At 39.8% G+C, this 23,589-nt stretch overlaps 1 protein-coding gene across 1 annotated transcript in view; it reads right to left on the minus strand.

Annotated features, from left to right (window-relative positions):
* The window catches only part of ADAMTS2 (ADAM metallopeptidase with thrombospondin type 1 motif 2), a 470,846-nt gene that overhangs the window by 41,890 nt on the left and 405,367 nt on the right, over positions 1-23,589 (minus strand). Inside the window, exons 11-14 of the mRNA XM_069102579.1 lie at positions 20,554-20,699; positions 17,006-17,181; positions 8,263-8,396; positions 213-336 (exon numbers count right to left, since the gene is read on the minus strand). Of these exons, the coding sequence (XP_068958680.1) occupies positions 213-336; positions 8,263-8,396; positions 17,006-17,181; positions 20,554-20,699 (580 nt within the window). The remainder of the gene's footprint in view (positions 1-212; positions 337-8,262; positions 8,397-17,005; positions 17,182-20,553; positions 20,700-23,589) is intronic.

Here is a 23,589-nt window from a genome sequence, read left to right on the forward strand (position 1 = left end):
TGTATTAGAGATGGGGAGAGACTGGAGAGGAAGAGAGAGGCTGGGTTACTGTTGTGATAGGGTCTAGCTGTAGGAACAGAAAAGAAAGACATGATAGAGAAAGAATGAACCTAATGATTGGATGTTGGGGTTAAGGGAAAGAATGAATTTTAAGATGGTCCACTCACATACATAGACATGGACACATGAAACCACCAGGGTGCATAACTGACCTTGTTTCTTAGGTAATCTTGTGAATGTCCCTTTGATTACTTTGCAGTGAGAGTTATCTCCTCCACACACACCACATTTGTCTTCTTGTTTGGTGGAGCCAATCACCCGGTCACAGCCAACTTTCTGTGGGAAAAAAGCATACCCACATTAAGAATGACCTCACCTTCATTCCCCAACAGCACCAGGATGTCTTACTAATGTTGCTAAAGTTGCCAGGGCCCCATGATGCTGGCAGGCACATAGAAAAGACTTCAGAGGCCTCTGGAGTATAGTGGAAATCCTTAGAGTCTCCCAACTTAACCAAAATGAGAAGTTCTTGAAACTGCTGGAAAAATCAAAGGTCTGTAAATCAAATCCTACTTTCAGTTACCTTGGGGAGCTTTCTATTTCAGAAGGCACTGAAGTGAATCCTTTTGCAAGGTGAATAATCTAGCAGGGCCACCTCTATTGACGAAAACATTGCCTGTCTACAAAGCTACAATTATAACAGTTGTCCTCATCTATAAAAAGATGTAATGTTATATGGAATTCAGATATGGGCTGCCCTAGGCCTGGACTCTCACTGCTAGGCTGGAGCTATGGTTCTTGGAGCAAAAACATAATTAATTCCCTGTTCTGTTGAAAGCACAGCTTTTTCCTCAGTGACATCAATCACTTCTTTGCCATTAAAAAAAATCTGAAGGGAAGGTCATTTTTGTAAAAGATATGCTGGGATTAGGACAAAGTTCCTCATGGTATGGTATAGAAGACAGATCAATGAGCTTGGAGGCAGAAAGAATTTGCTCCAAATCCTACTTTAGACAGTTACTAGCTCTGTGACCCTGGGCAAGTCACTTAATCTTTTTGGGTTTCAGTTCCTTTATCTATGAAATGAGGGTTAGGCTCAATGACCTCTAAGGTCTCGTGCAGTTTTAAAGCTGTGATTCTATCCACAAATGAACTCTGTGCCAGATCTGGCTTTAGGGTAACTGTCTGCTTTCTGAAAGTGAGAAAAGAGATTTCATTCTACCTAGGGAAAGCTAGGAGATCAAATCAGTCACTACTTAAAGAAATTAATTTCAAGCTACTCACTGGAAGGTCAAATACTGAAGCTGAAGCTTAAATATTTTGGCCACCTAATGAGAAGACAGGATTCATTGGAAAAGACTGATGCTGGGAAAGATTGAAGGCAAAAGGAAAAGGGGACAGCAGAGGATGAGATGGATAGATAGTGTCATGGAAACAATGAACATAGGGTTAGAAAAACTTTGGGAGATGGTGGAACATTGAAGGACCTGGCATGCAATGGTCCAGAGTTGAACATGACTGAATGAGAACAACGGAAGGGATAGCTAAGTGAAAGTAAAAATGTATTCAATCATATATCTGAGATCTGAAGAAGGAACCTTTACAAGATCCTTTAGACTATGGGGAGGACCTAATAGCCTAGAAGGAGATGGCTTCTTCCTCCTCCAATTACCATCATCATTATTATGATTACTGTTACTATGACTTTTACAACAATTATCATTATCACTCTTATTACTATGATTATTATTACTAGCAATATTACTATTAATATTCCTCTCACTGTTATTAGACATTCCAGAGTCAACTGGATTATTAACAGTAATGGAGCAGTAGCAGTTATGGATACCCAAACTAGAGATTAATTCTCATCCTTATCGACCCCTCCCTCCAAATCATTTATATTTTATTCTTGGAGATATTTTAAACTTCATCTCTGAACAAGGGTATACATAGGGACTCATGGCATCAGAGGATCACAGATTTAGGGACCTTAGAAGTCACTGAGTGTGACTCCATTTTACTCATAAGGAAACTGAGGCACATAAAGGTTGAGCATTTAAATAGTCTGACTGCTAAAAAGTTACCTGGTTACTTCACCCTCTTCCACTGTTCATAGTCCCCCTGCTCTCCAATCCAGACTAAGAAGAGACTAGTCGTTTTCAGACTGCTCCTGGGTTTGACCTTTAACTTCTCCCTAGACCTGGCGAAGATGGTCAGGTGGTTCTAGCTAATAAGATCTTTCCCAGTTTAGCTTATCCATGTATAGTGGAAGGTCACATATTCTAGTTATATTATCACTGCCACAGTGAGGATGTGTGCTTCTAGAGGATAGGAACTATTTCACGTGCATCTTTGTATTGCCAAAGCTTTGCAAAGTACCTGACAAACAGTAGGCACTTAATATATACTTGTTTTTTGACTGATCTATGATTTCACCAGTATGAGGAATCCTTAGAGTAGAAATTCCTTTCACCAGGCCACCTACTTAGTAGATATGAACCAGGGCATTCTCTGAGACAGAGAAATTAATGGACTTAGAGTCACCTTGTAAGTTGTCAGAGACAGAATTTGGCCCCAATCTTCTTGACTTCAAGTTCAACTTTCACTATGTCATGTTCCAGTAATGGTAATAATTAATACATATTTGTACAGGGTGTTATAGTTTATAAATCATTTTCATACGTCTTACTAGTTTGAAGTTAGGCCACCTATGTGACAGGGGCCAATTCTACAAGATGAGATCTTTTTAAAAGTAAGCCAATAGGGGCGGCCAGGTAGTACAGCGAGTAAGAGCACTGGCTCCAGTGTCGGGATGACCTGGGGATTGAATCCCGGGCTCCGACACTTAGCACCCACCCAGAAACACCTGGCTGTGTAACCTTGAGCAAGTTACTTAACCCCAATTGCTTAGGGGTGGCCAGGTGGCTCAGCGAGTAAGAGCACCGGCTCCAGTGTCGGGATGACCTGGATCAAATCCAGGCTCAGATACTCAGCACCACACCCAGAAATAACTGGTCGTGTAACCTTGAGCAAGTTACTTAACCCCGATTGCTTTAAAAAAAAAAAGTAAACCAATACACAGGAAAATAGGGCTAGGGGATAGGGGCTGGACCTATGATTTCATTGGCATAGGTACCCCCAGGAGAGGAAATTCTCTTTATGTGTACAGATTGGAACATTCTCTACAAATTAAACCCTTAGATAATTGCCTAGGACACTGAGAAATGATTTCCTCTGAGTCAAAGAGATTAGTATATGTCAAGGGCAAGAGTTCAACTCAGTTCTTGGATTTGAGACTGGCTATCAATCTATTATAGTATGTTATCTCTTGGGAAAATAAGGACACACAATCATTGTATTATTATATCATAAACTAGAGGAATAAGGAAGAACTTTCCTTTCAGAGATTTGAATAGGGGAAGAGCTCATGATCAGACAAGGGATAAAGAGGATCACAGAAGATAAAATGAATAATTTTAATTATGTAAAATTGAAGAGGTTTTTTTTTTCCACAAACAAACCAACACACTTATTGTTAGGAGGGAAATAGTTAACTGGGAAAAAAACCTTCACAGAAAGTTCTTTTAATGGAAGTTTAATTTCCAATAAAAGTAATTAATTCAAATGTGTAAGAATAAGAACCATTCCATAAATGGTAAATAGAGGGATATAAACAGACAGTTCTCAAAGGAACATATCTAAGCTATTAAAGACAAATGAAAATATGCTCTAAATCACAAAGAATTGGAGAAATGCAAATTAAAGCAACACTGAGATGCCATCAGACCAGTAAAGTGGCAAAAAAAGAAAACAACAAATGTCAAAGGGGCTGTAGGAAAAGAGGTACATCAATGTACTGTTGGTGGAATTGTGAATTGCTATGGAGACAGAGGAACTAGAGACCAAATTGCCAACATTCATTGGATTATGGAGATAGCAAAGGAGTTCCAGAAAAACATCTATTCAGTGACCACTCTAAAGCATTTGACTGTTTGGATCACAACAAAATGTGTTAAGTCAGAGAAAAGATTCTGGGAAGAAGGCAGAGTAGGTCAGAAAATTCCAAGCTCTCCAGATATCCCCCACAAACAAGATAAAATAGTGTGTCAGGGTGAACACAGAGTGATAAAAATAAACAGGAGTGCATAGTCCCAAATGAAAAAAAAAAGGACACTTAATGAATTGTTATTCTTTCAGGATTTTGTTAAAAAAAACCCAACCTGAATTTAATAGAAGATTTGACATAGAGAAATATAAGTTCCCTATCAAAGACTAATTATAAGAGACTCAATAAGGACAGATTGTTTACCTTTTATATGAGGAAATGTAAAACGTATGTCTAAGCTCCTTATTAGTGACTGGGTAGTTTGTAAGAAAGACTGGAGTAGACATGAGTATGATATGATTTTCAAAAGTAAAACCATTTAGGAACAGGTAAAAAGAGCAATTATTTTATACAAATGAGCTGTGAAAGGAAGAACTGACACAGAAGAATTCGATGGGGGAGGAGGGCTGGTAGTTGGGAATGGGTTTAAGAGGGAACAATACATATACATCTAGAAGGGTATAAAAGTCTCCTAAATTCAGAAAGAAATAAAAGGCTAAAGGGATAGTAGGGGAGAGAGGATAAGGGAGAGATTTTTAGAGGGGAGGGTGAGAGAATAGGATAAGGGGGGCAATAGAAGGTTGTTTAGATTAATGGGAATGGGGGGATAAGGAGGCAGGGCAGGTTAAGTAATAGAAGGGCAAGGTAGTGGATAGCGGGAAATAAGAGATACACACAAACATAGAATAAAGATCAGGAGTGGGATTTATTAGGGAAAAATAAAGCAGGGGTAGTAATCATGATCTCAGACAAAGTTAAAGCTAAAATAGATTTAATCATCAGAGGAAACTAGGGAAACTATCCTATATGTCAGCCATATTAATCAATATAGTTTTAGACTTTTAAAAATAACTAGACAGCATAAAGTTGGAATATTGTTGTGGTGTAGGAAATGACAAGTTGGTGGACTTAGAGAATTATGGAAAGACTTGGACTTATGAAGGAAGAGGTTATCCACCCTCAGAGAAACAGAACAAATAAATATAACAGTCTTACATAGGTGCATATGAATGTATATGTTTGTATATGAGCATGAGTATAGATATCTAAGTATATGTATGTAAGTGTACATAGTTATCTGTATGTGTGTATATATGTATGTATATATATGTATATATGTATGTATATCTATATCTAAATAAGTACATCAGTATTTAATTGTACCTTCTTGGGGAAGGAAGTGAGAAAAAAGAACAAAGTAAACAGTACACAGCAGAGAACAAAAGAAAACTTAGAAGAAAGCAAAGAAAAGGCGGCTCTGAACACAACACATAGCATTTATTATATAGGCTTTCTTGAAATGGAAATTTTTTGCTGTATATTTTGAATCCTCTTTTACATTCTGCTGTGTACATGGTAATGCTTTTTTCTTTTCTTATTTTATATTTAAGTTTGTAATATATTTCTTTTTCTTTTCTTATTGTATATTTAAGTTTAAAAAAATTTTAAATTGTGGCAAGTCCTTAAAGAGATGGGAGTACCAGATCATCTTACTTGTCTCCTGAGGAACCTGTGTGAGGGCCAAGAAGCAACAGTTAGAATTGAACATGGAAAATTGATTGGTTTATGATTGGAAAAGAAGTACAATACGGTTGCATATTGTCACTTCATTTATTTAACTTATATGCAGAGTACATTGTGCGAAATGCCAGGCTGGATGGATTGAAAGCTGGAATTAAGGTTTCCAGGAAAAATAGCAACAATTTCAGATACACAGATTATACCACTCTGAAGAAAGTGAAGAAGAATGAAGAACCCTTTTCATCAGGATGAAAGAAGAGAATGTAGAAGCTGGCTTTAAGCAGAACATAAAAAAAAAAAAACCTAAGATCATGGCAACTGGTCCCATCACTTCCTAGCAAATAGAGGGAAGAAGAAATGGAAGCAGTGTCAGATTTTATAATCTTGGGCTCAAAGATCACTGCAGCCAATGACTGCAGTTATGAAATTAAAAAAAAAACCCAAACCAAAAATGCTTGCTCCTTAGAAGGAAAGCTATGGCAAATCTGGATAGTCTACAAAAAAGCAGAGATATAACCTTGCCAACAAAGTATGTATAGTCAAAATCATGTTTTTTTTCAGTAGCAATTTTATGGTTGTAAGAGTTGGACTATAAAGAAGGCTGAGTTCTACAGAATCAACACTTTCAAGTTGTGGTGCTGGAGAAGACTTTTGAGAGTCACTTGAACAGCAAGAAGATCAAATCAGTCAACACTTAAAGAAATTGATTCAGACTATTCATTGGAAAGTCAAATACTGAAGCTGAAGCTTAAATACTTTGTCCATGTAATAAGACAGGACTCATTGGAAAAGACCTTAATGTTGGGAAAGAGTGGAGACAAAGAGGGGATGGCAGAGAATGAGATGGATAGATAGTGTCACAGAAGCAATTAACATGAGCTTGGACAGATTTCAGGAGGTAGTAGAGGATAGAAGGACCTGGCTTGCCATGGTTTACGGGGTCAAGAAGAGTCGAACATGCCTGAATGACTGAACAACAACACAGCCAATCTGGAGAGTAATTTGGAATTATACTCAAAAGGTCACTAAATCCCAAGTACCCTTCAATTCAGTGACATTGCTACTAGGCCTGTCTCACAAATATGTCAAAGAAAGAAGGAAAGGCTCCATGTGTACAAAAATATTTATAGCTTCTCTTTTTATAGTGTCAAAGAACTCTGTACCAAGTGAGTACTTATCAGTTGGGGGAAGGACTGAACAAATTATGGTATGTGAATATAATGAAATACTATTGTGCCATAAGAAATGATAAAAAGAATGCATTCAGAAGACTTATTATTTACATTGATGAAAAGTGAAGTGAGCAGAATCTGTAGAACCATTTCCAAAACAACATTGTAAAGATAAGCAACTTCAATAGACTTATGAACTCTGATCAATGCAGTGACCAATGAAGATTTCAAAAGACTAAAGATGAATTGTGCTACCCATCTTCTGATAGAGAGGTGACAGACTCAAGAGAATAACACATAGATTTATGTATACATGCATACATATGAATACATGCAGACTAAGACAGATTTTTGGACATCGGCAAAATAGGAATTTGTTTTGCTTGACTATGCATATTTGCAAGAGTTTTTTTTTTTTTTTGCTTTGTTTTTTCTCTTCTCCAATGTGGGGGTGGGAGAGAGAAAAATAAATGCTTGTTGGTAGAAAAATAAAATTTAAAAACTGCTGTGAAATCACTGTATTAAAATAGATGTTTTTTGTAAATTTTATTTTGTATTTCTGCTGAATTGAAGATGTTTAAAGTATTTCTTCAAGGCAGGTGAGCCTGGTGTCAGAAAGACCTGAGTTTTTATCCAGCCTCATACACTTTTTAGCTATGTGACCCTGGGCAAGTCTCTTACCCTCAGTTTGCCTGACAAAAGGTCCCACTGAATCCACTGGAGAAGGAAATGACAAACCACTCCAGTAACTTTGCCAAGAAAACTCCACAGACAGTTATGGTCTATGGGGATCATGAAGGATCAAACATGACTAAATAACTAAAAACCAAAAGTATTTCTATTATCACTGGTTCTTTTGTCTTTATCACTTTGTTTTCAACCCATTTTCTTCTTTCTGACCTTTCCTCAATGTGTAATCTCCATTATCTTTCATGACTAAGTATATAATTTTAGGATCATAGATATCAAGCTGGAAAGCACCTGAAAAACTCTTGAGTCAAACCTCCTTATTTTACAGATAAGGAAACTGAGGCTTAGAGAGCTTTGGTGATTTCCCCAGGGTCTTTTCAGGTGGGGTTTGAACTCAGGTCTTCCTGAATCCAAGTGAAATGCCTTATGTACTGTCATGTCAGATTTTATTTTATTTTTTTTGGAGGGGGGAATAGTACAAGCTGTCTTTGAATCACTAGTGTAGATTAACTCATTTGGACCTCACAACAATGCTAAAAGGTTTTCGGGACAGGGATTATTATTCTAACTTTATAGATCAGGAAGAAGAGGCCCAGAGAAGTAAGATGACTTTCCCAAGGTTGTACAATTTGTAAATAATGGAGTCAGAGATGGAACTCAGGGCTTCAAAGTCATGATGCAGGGCTCTTTCCACTGAACCACACTGGCTTTCAAGTGTTCACTTTTGCTTTGTTTTTAAGAACCCAAATGCCATCTTCCCCCAACACTTACCAAACAGTCTCCACGTATACAAATGCTATAAGGATCCTTGTAGGAGCAATGCGTCCCATCATGTACCATTCGCTTCATGGATACCACTTCTCCAGTTTCTTTTGACTGGCAGTAGAGATGGCATCTTTCTTTGGCTGGAGGATAAAATGGCAGATTTCATTTGCTTTACAATCTATTTACTGATAGGGTTTATACATACTCCTTTAGGGCTTAACACGTGAAATAGCTAATTATGTGGGACTATTGGCATGTATACCAGTGATTTCATTTCATTGCATCTATGGGAAATAGTCAGGATAGGTGTAATGGGAATGTAAATTTTGAAGATCTTCCCTGCCCCTAGGCTAAAGTGCACCTGGAGTCTGGGGTGGGAGGCTTGTTTTTCAGTAGATACTTCTTGATTGGCCAGTGAATCAATAAGGTTGTTACACTTTCTGAGCCAGGAGAAGGCTATATAAGCCCTGATGTGAGGCTTTGTTTTGGGGCTCACTTTGAGAAGTGTTCTGTGATTTGATATGGATTATGGGAAGCCGTTGTCCAGAGCCCCCCGGCTTTGAAAAACCCAGATGTTGAAACCCAGATGTTGTTTGGTATGGATGTAATGGTTGGACAGTTTGGAAAGCTGTCTACTTGATCTGTTTCTGTCTTGATAATTCTGCCTGTATACTTTGAAGTTCGGGGTGCTGACCTTTTTCTCCTGAACGAGGTAAATGATATATGTCTGATTGATTAAAGTAAGCTTGTTAACCCATTTTGAGTTGCTTTCCTTTATCAAAGCAGATCCAAGAACCTGTGTGAGCAGCAACCCTGAGGATGCTTGGGGTGCTTGCTGCTACAATAGGGAAATAGGAAGTAAGGCATGGAGAATGGAGAGAGAAGAGAGGGGGAGATATTGGAAGGGGTGCTGTACTTATGGCTGAATTTGAAATTGACTATGATATTTAGGAGTTGCCAATTTAAACTCCCCCACTACATAAATGGTCAGTTCAGGGACTGCCTCCTCCCTAAAACATTCCCTGACTCCCCTCTCTTGTGAACTTTTTATGGCACTGATATCTTGCCTTGTATTGTGGATATTTATGCCAATGTCTTATTCATGCTAGGCAAGGAGGTCAGTGAGGGTACCTTTTCCCAACCTTATTATCTGATAATCACCTGGGTTTAAAATCTCTGGGACATCTTTCATTGCTGTCTCTTCCTAACCCACTACACTTAATCAGTTATCAAACTTTGTTGGCCCTACCTCTACAATATCTCAAATCCAACACATAATGCTAAAGCTCCTAGCCTAGGCCCTCATCTCTAAACTAGATGATTTTAATAGCCTCTTAACTGACCTTCCTGCATCCAGTCTCCTTTCTCCAATCCATCCTTCACACAGCTGCCCAAATAATCTTCCTAATGAATAGGAATGACCTTATACTCCCCTACCCTAAAATCACTTCAGTGGCTCCCTATTGCCAGCATGAAAAATTACCTACTCTTTAGCTCTGGCCTTTAAGGCCTTCTACAATCAAGGTCCAACAGTCCTTTGTATCACTATTTCAAATTATTTTTCTTTAAGCACTCTACTTTGCAGCAAACCTGAAGGATGAACCCTCTGAATTCACACAGTTTGGAAGCTACTTGAGGACAACGATTGCTTTAGTCTGGCCATTTTATCTCCAGTGCTTAACAGAGTGCTCTGAACATAGTAAGCCCTTAATGCTTATTGGACTGAATTTCTTCATCTCTGTCTCCCTGTGGTTCCTTTAACAGGGTTCTGGACATAACAGGAGCTCAAAAGAGGTGTGGGGATTATAGAGTCATAGATTTTGAGAGCAATCCAACTCTTTAATTGTGTAGATGAAAAAACTAAGGCTTTCAGTTGGAAGGTGATATTTTGACATTTATAAGGTAATATAGTAAGTAGCAGAGCCGGGACTAGAATCCAGGTCTTTTAATTCCAAATCAGTGATCTTTCTACCGTACCTCATTAGGTGAATGAGTGATTTTAATTACTATTCCTGAGCTTTTGTGTTCGGATGATGTCCTTTTCTTTTCAGGGCATAGAATTTTATCCTAAAACATGTCATGGAGAATTAATAATGGGTTGCCAATACCACCTCAGGCCCAAATTTTCACCCACAGAGAAAGATTAATTTTGAGGATGGAAAAAATAATTATAACAAGCTGTACACAGTTAATGTCCTGCTGCTAATGTCTATTTATTTATAAATGCCTGGCTAGTCCTGAACTATGGGATAGGAAATACAGACAGGGGGTGACCCATTTAAAAGCACCCCCATCGAGCATACTGTGGCCCTAAGTGGAGTAGTGTCATTGGCCCCTCCCGAGGATTTCAAACTATACCAGTGCAGGAACAAAGTCAAAAGACACGGACAGCTCTGACTGAACTGATTTCTTACCATCGCCCAATTTCCAGAAAACCTTTCTTAGTTCTCCAAAAGGTAAATGACCCATATAAGGCATCCTGCTGACTCTTCCAAAGCCAGGAACAACTTTCTTCCATGATTTGGAGCTAAGATAGGTTCAAAGCAAGCAGAAGTTCCACCAACTACCCTCCCTTGCCTCAGGCATAGGGGCAGAAGTACCACCAACTACCTTCCCTCCCCTCAGGCATGACCTTCTGCCAGGGGCATTCTTGCTAATTTGGCTTATTGGTGGGAGCAACAAAATTTTTATGGTCATAGCAGTCCAAGTCTCACTGTCCAAGACTCTGATTTAAACATTCTCTATTCTGCCCTTGTTTCTTAATACTGTGTTAAGTACCTTCTCTTGGGGATGATCCTGGGTTCTTACAGTTTCCGCAAAGTTCTGGTAGCTTGCCACCAAACTAGAATTTGACTATGGACCAGGCAATATCTGTCTTCTGAGGACCAGCTTAAGGCGTCAGCTCACCATCAGGGTGCTGACCATGGTACTGACCAGAATGAAGGAGGTGATTTTGTTTTTTCAGTTTTGTCATATTCTTTAACTTGCAAAGATTGTCTACTTTGGTATGGAGGAATTGGGGTCTTTTAACGTCCAGATGGATAAGCTCCTCAAAAAAACATCTAATGAAATTACAGCAAAGAGACAGAAGAGGGCACTCCAAGTGCACCAATAGAGGGGTGTGGTATCAGAGCTCCAGAGAGAATACATTTGGAAGCATTTTTCCCTTAGCCAGGGTCTTGGGCAGGCCCTTCCCTAAGTGATATGATGATCAGGTATTAACTAATGGAAAGAAAAGGAAGGAGGGCGGAAAACCCTCAGCCATATTGGTTTTTCAGGAAGAGGGTTCATATCTATTTCTCTTTTTCTATCACACTTCAACAAAACAAAGATGTTTTTCACCAAAAGTGAAGCAAAACAGGCAGTTTAATGATTGGGCACATCATATCTACTCTAATAAATGAATTGTCTTATTCAAATTTGAATAGAAAAGTGTTGAAGTCCTTTGTCATGAACCCTGGTGTCCTGTCCTGGGTTTCGATGCTAAAGAGAGACAAGATCAGATTTGCCAAATTAGGTTTGCCGAGCAAAAAGAAAGTCAGTTTCCAACCTCTCCCATGATCTTCTTAGTTAGTAACGAACTTCTTCAGGGCTCATAGCGCGTTTTGTTTTGTACCTTTCTGATGCATTTATCATGTAACACTATATATTATAGTTATTTGTGTATGTTTCTTATCTGCCTAAGAATGTAAGTCTCATAAAGGCAAGGACTATATCTTATTTAAACGTTTATATCTCTCTCATCTCGAATCACTGAGCAGTATCCATTAAGTGGGAGCTTCAAGTTTGGGGCTGTAGCTATTGCTAGCTCAGAGGTTGCTATGCATGATAGAATATGGGAAAGACTTCTGCTGCTGGTGGCATTGTAAATAGAGTACTGGCCCTGAATTAAAGAAGACCAGAATTAAAATTCAGCTTATTAGTTGTGTGACCCTGGGCAAGTCACAATTGTTTGCCTCAATTTCAAACTTAAATGTAAAATGGGGGTTTGTTGTAAGGATCAAATTAAATAATATTTGCAAAAAGCACTCTGATCAGTGTCTGGTACATAGTAGGCATTATGTAAATGCTTATTCCCTTCCTTTTTCCTTTTCCATCTAATGAGGAAACACCTGGGAAGCAGGGGCCTAGTTCTTATTCTCATGTTTATTCCCCATATTTCATTAGAAGTAGCCATGGTTGCTGAAAGGAATGAAGACTTTGCTCATTATGATTCATTAAAGATGGCAAGCAAAGCTTATATAGACTGTAAGTAATGGGTTATTATGTCCTTGGTTATTGGTTTGAGTGTTCCCAGTACTCAGGTGCTCACTGAACCAGGAACGGTTAAAACTGGAATTTGTAAACATGACCACTGAATGCCACAGTGTCCAGGCAGAATACAGTTAATAGCAGCACTTAACCATCTCATCTACAAGAGGCCCTGTGAAGTAGAAAGAACTCTAATCTGCTAACCATATTGACTCAATCTTTCTTCCCTACACCCAGGGAAAAAAGTATCAGGAAAAGAGGTATCAGTCAGCCCCTTTTGCAGTCTATCTACAACTGGTTTAGAGAAGGCTTTTCAGGACACCTTAGATCACAGTAGCTGCCACATCTGTAAAACCAATCACAAATTACTGACAGAGCTGAGAAGCCTCCTGGACCAGAGATGGCTTCACTGAAGAAGTATACTATCCAGAATGTAGGAGGTTATGGGTCTCCTGCTGTGTCCTGGTCAGGCCACACCTAAAGGACGGCATCTACCTCTGAGCACCACATTACAAAGTAGGCAAGTGATACAGGAGGATTGATGGAAGGAATTCTGTGTGTTTGTGGGTTGGGAGGGGATAATGTTTAGCCTGGAGAGAAGAATGAAGGGCATGACAGCTAAAGGACTTTCTAAAGGGCTTTCATGGAGACTTGTTCTCCTTGATTCCAGATGGAAGATCTCGAAACTGCAGAGAAGCAAACTGAGGCTCATTGTAAGAGCAGAACTTCCTGATGCTCCAAAATGGTCAATGTAGACATGAGCTGCCACTGTGAGAACCAATGGTCTCCCTGTCTCTGGAGGTTTGCCATCAGAGGGGCTGAATGAAGGCAGGGAAGTTCTTGAGGAATTTTCTCCCGAAGGTGTGAGGCTGGATTAAGTGGACTCAGAGGCCCCTTCTAGTTCTGAGATTCTGGGATATCTGCCTGTGGGCTTTGGGCATTCATTTGTAGGAGAAGGCCCAGAAGCATGGAGCCCTTCTTCATGGCAGGCCAGGCCAGGCTGGTAAATGGTCTAAGGTGTCAGTGTAAGCTCAGCCACAAGATGGCGTATTGGAGTTTTTATCAGTGAGCTCCAGTTTATTTGCAGTGAAGTCCAACCTGTAGAAGTGTTTCTAGCAGGTGCAAGCCCTCTCAAACCCCTTCTTCATCCCCCAGCCCTCATCACCATTTAAAGCCCAGGCTTCCTCTATGAGAACACGGCTACCATCCCACGACCATGAAAATCCACTGAGTCCTCATGGATATCAGACTCAGACCCCTGGAGAACCTGACCAAAAAAGTTAGATGTCCCTCCTGGTTAGATAATGTGTATATTTTCTTGGGGACGGGGGAGGAGAAGGTCTGCTGCATGGACAATTCCCTGGTTCCTCCTCCCCTTGAATCCAGGAACATGACCCTATTCTCAAAGAAGTAGCTTCTGATTAGACTTGAATATTCTTCACTAACTCCCCTGTTACAGTGTCTGGGTTGGCCAGATCTAAGAGGGAAGCTCAAGATCCAAGGCCTTCTGAGTAAGGGCATGTGTCAAAGCCCAGGACTTAACAATATGGCTGTCAAGAGACTCAACCAGTTTATTTGGCTGTCCAGGACAGAGGAGGTGATCTTGTTAGTGCCTATTTATGGCCTGATTCTATCTGGAAGACTAACTGGAGACACGCCTTATCTTCATAATTCTAAAAGGTTGTGATAGGGAAGGAGTGACTTAGTCTTCTTATTCTTGGCCTCAAAGGACCAAAATAAGACCAGTGAACAGAAATTGTGGTAAAGGTAGATTTAACTCAAATTAAGGAAAAATTTTACAAACATTTGAGCTGTCTTAGAGTAGATTAGTCTTAGATTAGAATTAGTCTCCATTATCAGAGGTATTCAAATGTAGAGCAGATGATTACTTGTCAGAGATGACCTGTAGGGGACTTCTGCTCAAGTATGGGCTGGACCAGATGACCTTTGAGAGTCATTTGAACTCCAACTCCAAGATAACAGGATTCTATCTATCTTTCTAAGAGATGCTACTGGATTCTTCAAGATGAGCCACACCCAATGTTTATGCTGAATGCTTCTCCCCACTGTGGGCTGTGTCAGAGCTATGCCCACTTATTCTAGCACCATCAGGATCTCCCACCCATCACAGTTCATCTGATGATATAGGGACTGCAAGGTGTTAGGTAGAGATTGAGAGTGAAGAGAAACATATTGGCTTTCTCCTACTAGCAGGACTGAATGAAGGAACCAAGGAAGGGAAGGAGGTGGGAGGACATAGATGAGGGTTTGAGAAGTGGAGGGAGGTAAACTGGCTTGAGACCAAAATGCCAGCCCTGTCATTGACACTATGTATTGGAATGGACACATCTGGAATTACAGAAGCTAAGACTACCCACCTAGACCATTCTTACTCTACCCTACTAGAAAATTTGCAAAGAGAATCTAATCTAGATGAATTCCATTGTGTTCTACTCAGACAGGCTTGGGTGAGGGGGGTTGATCCCATTGCCTAGATTGACCTAGGCAGGAGGTGGTGGTCTGGGTAAAGGAAATTAAGAGTGACATAATCAAAGTCATATCTCCCAACCCCTCATTAAAATAGGTCCTACCTCTAATTATAATATTCATTCTCTCATTAATTGCTAACCAATCAAAGGCGATTGCCACCTGATAGGAACATCTACTCTTCCAAGGCCATATAAGCATTGAGAGGCCTCATCTTTGGTTTATGAGAGAAAGTCAAATGACCATCCTTTTATTAATTGTTTGCTAGCCATGATTAATAAAATTATTAATTGCCCAGAAAAGAAGAAGCTAGAGATATAAAATAAAGGCCTCTTAGGTCAGCTCCATCCCCATTCCCATCCCCATTCCCATCCTTCAGCCCCTGCCCAGAAGCCTCTCTAATCTAGACACTGAGAGATCTTGTGTGCTCAGATGTAACCATACTCTCAGATGCTTCATCCAATGACTTGCTAAGATCTGCTGGCTTTATATTCTCAGCCTCTTGCATCTGAATTCTGTTCTTTGCTCCCTATGCCACCCACCATCTGAGCACAGACTGCCATTACAACCTGCCTGAATTACTGCAAAATCCTCCCAATGAGTCCTTGCCCTCTATTCTCTTTCCAATCCAGCCTTCATACTGTTGCTGGATCACTCCTCCCTCAGCAGAGATATGATTATGCTTCTCAAATCACTGCATTATGGCTCCCTATCATCTGGTGTCACCTATCTGACAACACACTTAGCTTGGCACACAAGGCCCTCTATAATTTAGGGCCACTCTACATTTCCAGCCCCATATCATTCTACTTACTTCTGTGCATTCTATATATGCTGCCTAAGCATGCCCTGTGTTTTACCTTGCTCATATACTCTTACCTACACCTGAAATATTCACTCGTCGTTTATCTGCTGAATTCAAATGTCATGCCCTCCATGAAGCCTTCCATGATGACCTCTGTTGGTAATGGATTTCCTTTTTAGATTTAACATAAAATTGTGCTTTGTGTCTCTCTAATCCACTTATGTTGTAGCTAATATGAAATTTCCTGGATAAGGTTCTGATTGATCCTGGACACTTTTGGATAGCTTCTGTATGTTTGGATGCCAGTCCTGGCAAGAATTGGCTTTGTTCCAAGTCCTTGTTGTCCCAAAGACAGAATACTGATGGTGAAGCTCAGAGCCAATTCATAAACTCTTGGGCTTGGATTTTTAAAAAAGGGGGCTACAATGTGTTCCAGAGGCTGGAGAGCTGGGGACAGCTCTCCAGCAGAGAAGAGACATCAATTCGATACATTGGAAGAAAGCTTATACCTATGTCCAAGTGGCCTTGGACACTCCAGCTACCCTATATATGACAGCAAGGAACCTGATATCTTCCCCAGTATCTAGCATGCTGTTCTAGTAGGTCTTTAATAAATACCAACTCAATTAAATTCACACTTAAAGTTCAGGAATGCGCTGGTTTATAATTCCACTCTATTTTACCTCTTGACATAATGCGACTATCAGCTTGCTTTCTGAGAAGTACAAGAACATGTCTCTTTTTTTGGTTGGACCACTGGATGATTTCTAACATTGTCCCCAGCTCTAATTAGGATCATGGGATCAGGGGAGCAAAGACTTAGAACTGAAAGGGACATTAGAAGCCATTAAGTACAACCCCCTCATTTTATATTTGAGAAAACCAAGGCCAAGAGGAGTTAAATGACTCATCTAAGTTCATACAGCTCACCTGTGTATTATATATATATATATATATATGTATATATATATATACATATAATCTGTGTATTGTATACCCAAATCTGATGTATTTTCTATCTGCCAGACAACTTCAACATGCCATCATATGTTCTATATTGTAAAGTTTCTTCCAGCTCCGATATTCTCTATTCTAAGGTCCTTTCCCACTCTGACCATGCTATAGTCCAAGGGTTCCTTCCCCCTCAAAGATTTCTATGAGCTATTCCTGGGCCACTCCCCATCCCTCGCCCTCATCCAGGCTCACCCTCCTTGTGCTCATGGGGTAGCCAGTGGTGCTGGGCATTCCCGTGTTCAAAGTAGAGATCCCATTGGCGACATTGCTCCTCTCGGAAGTCATCCAGGGCATTGGGGCAATCCTGTGTGTTGCATAGCTGGAACTCATAGCTGAGCCCCACACATGAACGACCTCCATTGGCCGGGCTGTGGGAAGGGAAGAAAAACTTTTGCAATTTACAGTGCCAATGAAAGATAATAGGAGGGGGAGGAACTTTGTGGACAAGGTAAGAAGCCCTTAAAACCAGTCACCATGATTTTGTGGCGATGAAACTGGTCACTTTCCATTCTCAAGATGCATGAAATTGCTGAAGATTTTGGAGTAAATTCATAGCTCACAGAGAAGATTATTTTTTTATGGGGGGTGGGGAAGGAGTTGGAAAGAGAGCTGGACTTGTGATTTCATCGGTTTATAAAAGTTTTGATATAGAAACGTCTTTCACCAATGCAAATCATCAACTTTAGAGAGTTGTTTTAGGCACTGTAGGTGCTAAGTGACTTGCCCATGGTCACACAGCTAGCATGTGTCAGAAGCAATCCTTGAGCTCCCATTGTCCTGACTTCAAGCTTAGTCCTCTCTCTGTTACACCATGCTGCCTCTCGTAAGGAAGGGGATTTGGCCACAACATCCATGCAATTGTCACATTACAAAAATACATATTAAGTCTGGTCAGAAAGATCACTTACATACTAGCTGACTTATAATTTGCAAGCTATTCATAGCATTTAATAAGGTAGCAAGGGCTCCACCTACCAATTAACAACCCAAAGAGTGGTTATTGAGTCCTTTTTCTGCTCAGCTATGAGTTGAGTTATGCTTAAAAACATGTGGTCTCTGTCTTCACAGAGCTTACAATTTAGTTGAGGAGATGGGACTAACATATCTTTAGAGGAATTCATTTTGGGTATTTTGAACTGGTCTAAAGTAGCCATGTGGTAATGTAGAATGATAATATTTAGAGCTGGAAGGGTGGTTGTTGTTTAATCTTTTTGATCATGTCTGACTCTGTGAACTCATCTGGGCTTTTCTTGGTAAAGGTACTTGAGTAGTTTGCCATTCCTTCTCTAGGTCATATTACAGATAAGGAAACTGAGGCAAACAGGGTTAATTGACTTGCCCAGCTAGCAAATGTTAGGGGCTGGATCTGAACTAAGATCTTCCTGACCTCAGGCCCAGTACTCTAATCACTGTGCCATTTAACTAGAAAATAATATTTAGAGCTCAAAGGGCCATTAGACTCATATTAATTAGTCCAGAGGTTCTTAACCTTTTTTGTGTCATGGACCCTTTAGTCAGTCTCCTGAACCTATTGGATCTCTTCTCAAAATGTTTTAAATGCATCAATAAATATACAAGAGATAATAAAAGAAACCAGTTATAATAAAATAAAAATGTAATTTTTTCCCATCTAGGTTTATGAAACCTCTGAACCCTATTCTGGGTTAAGAATCCTTAGTCCAATCACCTCATGTAACAGAGGAGGAAACTGAGGATCAGAGAGGCTGCTCCAAATCACACGGGTTTTGAAGCCAGGTGGTATCTCTCCCAATATAATGTTCTTTCTAATCTATCATTTTGCTCCCACATGGCAGCTCTTTCCTTTTGAAAGAACAGATGCTACAATTTTTTATTTCTACCTCAGAATATAAAAAAAAATAATATGAACAACAACAAATGGGGGGCGGGAGCTTGCTTCTGTGATCTCCAAGATTTCTGTTAGCTCTATGAAATGTATTTTCCGTTTAGGGGACAGTAGTATGTGGAAAAGACAGCACAAATTGTCCAGACTCTAGAAAAGTCAGAGGAGCTGCTTCTTGGCCCGTATCACACCTGGGGTGCGGACAAGCTAGGAGGATGCTCCTTGACACTGGTCCAGGGTTTCACAGCCAATCAAACTGAAGGACCCAGAGAAGAGGCTTCTAAATCACCTGGAGCTTTTGTCTGTCTCTGCTTGACTCACAAGAAGGAACTTTGACCCACAAGCCCCCGCTGTCAAGCCTGCCTTCCCCTGGCCCAGAAAGGAGAACCTTCTATTCCTTTGCTGCAACCTCTTCCACTCAGAATCAGTGATTCACTCAGCTAAGTTGAGAGTCCTTCATCAAAGGGTATGCACAGGAACAGAAAAAAGTGCCAGCCTTAGAGCCATATAACCTGGGTATAAGTGTGGGCTTTTGCTAGCTATATGGCCTTGGCTAAGTCAATTTACCCCTCTCTAACTCAGTTTTCTCATCTGTAAAATGGAGAATGCCAGGCAATGTGGTGTCAAAGACAGAGAGCTGGTCTCAAAGTAAAAAAGATGGGTTCAAGTCCTGGTCGGCTGTGTGACCCTGGGCAAGTAACCTAACCTCTCGTTTCCCCCAGGCAACTCCCTAAGACTATAAATTGTCCACATTGGATTGAGGGAGTTTTATATGCTGATGAAATCACAAGTGAAGAAAATCACCCCCCAAATGAGGGTAGTAATATCTGCATGCCACCTGGCAGGTGCAAAACTGAAAAGTCTTATCTAAATGTGAGCTACTGGGATCTTAATTATTATCATCTTACTTTTTGGCACCAGTTCAATCTCTTATCTCAATGAGATGGAAAGCTCCTGGAAGGCAGGGATTCATCATATTAACTTAATTCTTCTCATTTTCCTGGGATACAGTGCCATTTACTCTGAGGGTGGTCCATGGGATCTCATTAATGATGAGTGCAGGGGTGGAAGAAGAAAGATAATTCTGTCAAAGAAGTGTGGTCTAGTGGAAGGGGTATTCATACAGGGCTGTTTAAACATTTTCCACCCTTGACCCTTTCAGGGCTTCTTAGAAGCCTTAGGAAGTTAAGAGAGCTTGGTTCAAGTCTTGATTGTGACCCACTGCATGACCTTAGGCAAATCACTTAAACTTTCTGGGCTTCATTTGTATGTTTTAGGACTCTCATCTATGAAAAGGGAAAAATAATACAGTATCTGCTCTATAGTCCCATTGTAAGGACAGTGCTTTATAAACTTTACAATGTTCCCAAAATGTGAATTACTATTAATAACAGTAGTTCTGACTCGACTGTTTCTGAAATGATCTGGAGGAAGAAATTTTTTCCTGCCTGGACCTCAGTTTCCTTATCTGTAAAATGGGGATATTACCTGACCTATAACAGTAATAGAGGTTGTTGTAAGATTGAAATAAAATCTAGGATAAAAGTTACACATAAACAAAAGGCCCAAAATGAATAGGATCTCATTAGAATCATGATCAAAGCATACTTCTTTTTAACTTTCCTTTTCTTTTGTGTTTGCTTTCAGAGCGAGGCTAATATGGGAGGCTAATGTTTTGTATGACTGCATATTTATAAAATATATCCAATTACTTGCTTTTTCAAAGAGGGGGAAGAGGAGGGAGAGAATTAAAAAGAATGTTAAAATTTGCTTTTACATGTAACTGGAAAAAATATATAAAAAAGAATCATCATTCTCTAATAGCAACTCCATCATTGAGCATACCTCATGAAAGTATTTTAGTTCAAAGCCAACTTACTGTGGGTTGTCACACTGGCGGGTTCTGAACTTCACACCAGTGCCGCAGGTCCTGGAACAGGAGCCAAACTTACTCCATGCACCCCAATTTCCATCCCGTTTCAAGATATCTGGGGTCAGCCAGATACAATGGCCTTTAAAGCAGTGCTGGAAGAGATTCCAAGAGAAAAACATGAAGACATCTGCTAATCTGGTATTCTTCCTGTTTCCCTTGGAGAGATTCACTCATTCCCAAGATACTGAGGTTTTAGACACATGGCCTTGGACTCTTGTTGGAGATAGCTAGTTTTCCTGTAGAAAATAATGATGCATCCCTGTTTCTCATATTTATATAAATGAATTCTCTGGCTATAATAATTCCTGATCAGAGAAATAGACAATCTTTCTGAAATTCACCTTTTTGTTTGTAATTTTTTTGGAGGGGTGAAGGCAAAGCATTTGGGGTTAAGTGACTTGCCCAAGGTCACATGGCTAGTTTTTGTGTTAAGTGTCTGAGGCTGGATTTGAACTCAGGTTCTCCTGACTCCAGGGTCAGTGCTCTATTCACGGCACCACCTAGATTCCCCCTTGAAATTCACCTTTTCAATGCATCTTTTGCTCAGAAATATTCAAAAGCAGGACATTACAGAGCAGACTTACAGAATGTCAAAGTTGGAAAGGTGCTTAGAATATAGAATATTAAAGATAGAAGAGAATTATTAGAATATTAGAAGTAGCAGGGACCTTAGAACATATCATATCATATTTCATCATATGTCATGATGAAATAGACTGCAGAATGCAGAATGTTAGAACTGTAAGAGAATACAGAATATAGCATCTTAGGGTTGGAAGAGACCATAGAATATCAGTGTTCAAACGGATTAATTTTAAGGATAAGGAAACTGAGGCCCAGAAAAGGAAAGAGATCGCCAAAGGACACAGGCCTAAGCAACGGCAGAGCTAGCACCTGAACTTGTTCCGAGAACAAGTCCGCTGTACCTTCTCCTACAGTAAGAATAATGGGATGCTGAGCTTTGGACACGTGGTCCTTCTCCTCTGGGCCTATCAAAGGGATATCTGCTTCGGTCTTTTTGTTTGACTTGGAAATCTGCCACCTGCACACATAGATGTGTATGTACACATGGATGTCCAGGACAAGTGTAATTCTTCACTTTTTTCTTTTAACAAGTAAGTCACAGACAAGTTTAACTTTGTACAATGAGATTCAACAGCCAAGACCTTGTCAGGTCCCAGTAAACCTTTTGCAGAGGGATTTGTTTTTTTGGGAGATAAATTAGCAAAAGAGTCACTCATCCTGGGAATTGCTGAAGGAACCATTTGCTAAGTTGAAGCTTTAACTGGGACAGAGAAAGGCCAGAACGTCCCCACATGGTATTTGCCTAATGGTAATTGAGCTAAGCTGGTGAGCTAGACAGGCACTCGCCACTTTGGCAAATGATACAAGGTATGTACAGGTGACAAAGAGATGAGAACTAAGGGCAGTCCAATTCACAATTCCTAGAGTCACTAGGTAATAGGGGCCTAAATCCAGTGTGAGAAGTATGACAGGAAGAAACATTCAGAGCTAGGTCTGCATGATACAGGAATAGGAGGTGTCTACATGGCGGGGAGAAGTGTAATGAAGTACTCCAGTCTAGGCCTGGGGTTGAGCTCGACAAAGCAAGAATGCCATTCTCAAAGCATCTTCTTTGGCAGATCTAGGACCTAACAGGCCAGTCTTCACTGATAGGGACATATTGTCATGGTCTAAAAAGGGGCCCTTGTTCCTGAGGGCTCTAAACGCTTCTTGTCCTATTTGGGCAATAATAGTGTTGGTGGTGATAGTAGTAGAAATAACTGCAAGACTAATTCTGGGTGGAGCCTATCAAACTGCTAAGATTCAAGAAAAAAATCAAAAGGCCCTCTGTGGTTGAAATCCATACAAACTTAGCCAACAACATGTCAACAAAGAAGCATTGAATAAATAGCCGGTTCATATGGATCTATCTGTGGAAAGAGAGGGGTTTGTAATGGTAATTCAGGACAAACTGCCACCAGAAACTACAGAAAGGTTATCCTTAAGGAGCCTAGACTTAGTTATAATGTAGATTATGTAAGGGAATAATAGAAATTATGTAATAGATCAATGCAGGGTGAAAAAATTAGTGCCTCCTGAATATTTGGCAAGAACAACCTGATGGCTAGAGTTAGAATTCAGAGGCTTGCTGTCTTTCATGGACTGGCAGATGACAAATCCCAATATTACAAATATAGGCCTCAAAATATACAGAAGGCTTCAGCCCACCAACTCTGCTAGAATTGGGTCAAACTGTTGTTTCTGATTACCAGGTCATAAAAATGATTCCTAAGAACAAGGCACCATGCCAAATAGTTACCATATTCAGGCTAATGGAACAAAAAGTTTTTGAAATCTAGAAGACCTAAGAGAGGAGATTTAAATAATGTGGGAATAGGATGAGATGCATATATATTATCCCTGTTGTCCTGGAGCTATGCTGAAGGTGCTTTCAATGAACCTACAAGGCATGAGTTCACATCTTAATAATTTTACTCAACTCAAAAAGCAGTTATTTTATCCAATTGTGCAATGGTCCATGGAATATTAAATTTAAGATAATCATCACAGGAGCACAACTTGTCCAAGTATCATTCCTCTATTTATTAGCGCTTTTGATCTACATTTTTTCTTTTCCTCCATTTTAATTTTTTCCTGATTTATATATCAAAACCATGTTTGTTTTGTAGAAGGAATTTGGTAGTATGCTTCCTTTCCCTAGTTTTCAAACATTTTATGCAATACTGAAATCAATTATTTTTTAACTGTTTGATAGAATTTGCTTGTCAATCCATCTAGTCCTGAGTTTTTTTTTTCTTTGGGAATTCATTTATGGCTTATTCAATTTCTTTTTCTAAGGTAGAGTTATTTAAATACTCCATTTCCTGTTCTACTAATCTGGGCAATTTATATTTTTGTAAATATCCATTTCATTTAAATTGTCAGTTTTATTGATATGTAAGTTAGGCAAAATAGATC

This window comes from Petaurus breviceps, unplaced genomic scaffold (genome assembly GCF_028583685.1).
Source record: "Petaurus breviceps papuanus isolate PSGF00001 unplaced genomic scaffold, PetGlider_PUasm1.0 551, whole genome shotgun sequence".
NCBI classification, from domain to species: domain Eukaryota; kingdom Metazoa; phylum Chordata; class Mammalia; order Diprotodontia; family Petauridae; genus Petaurus; species Petaurus breviceps.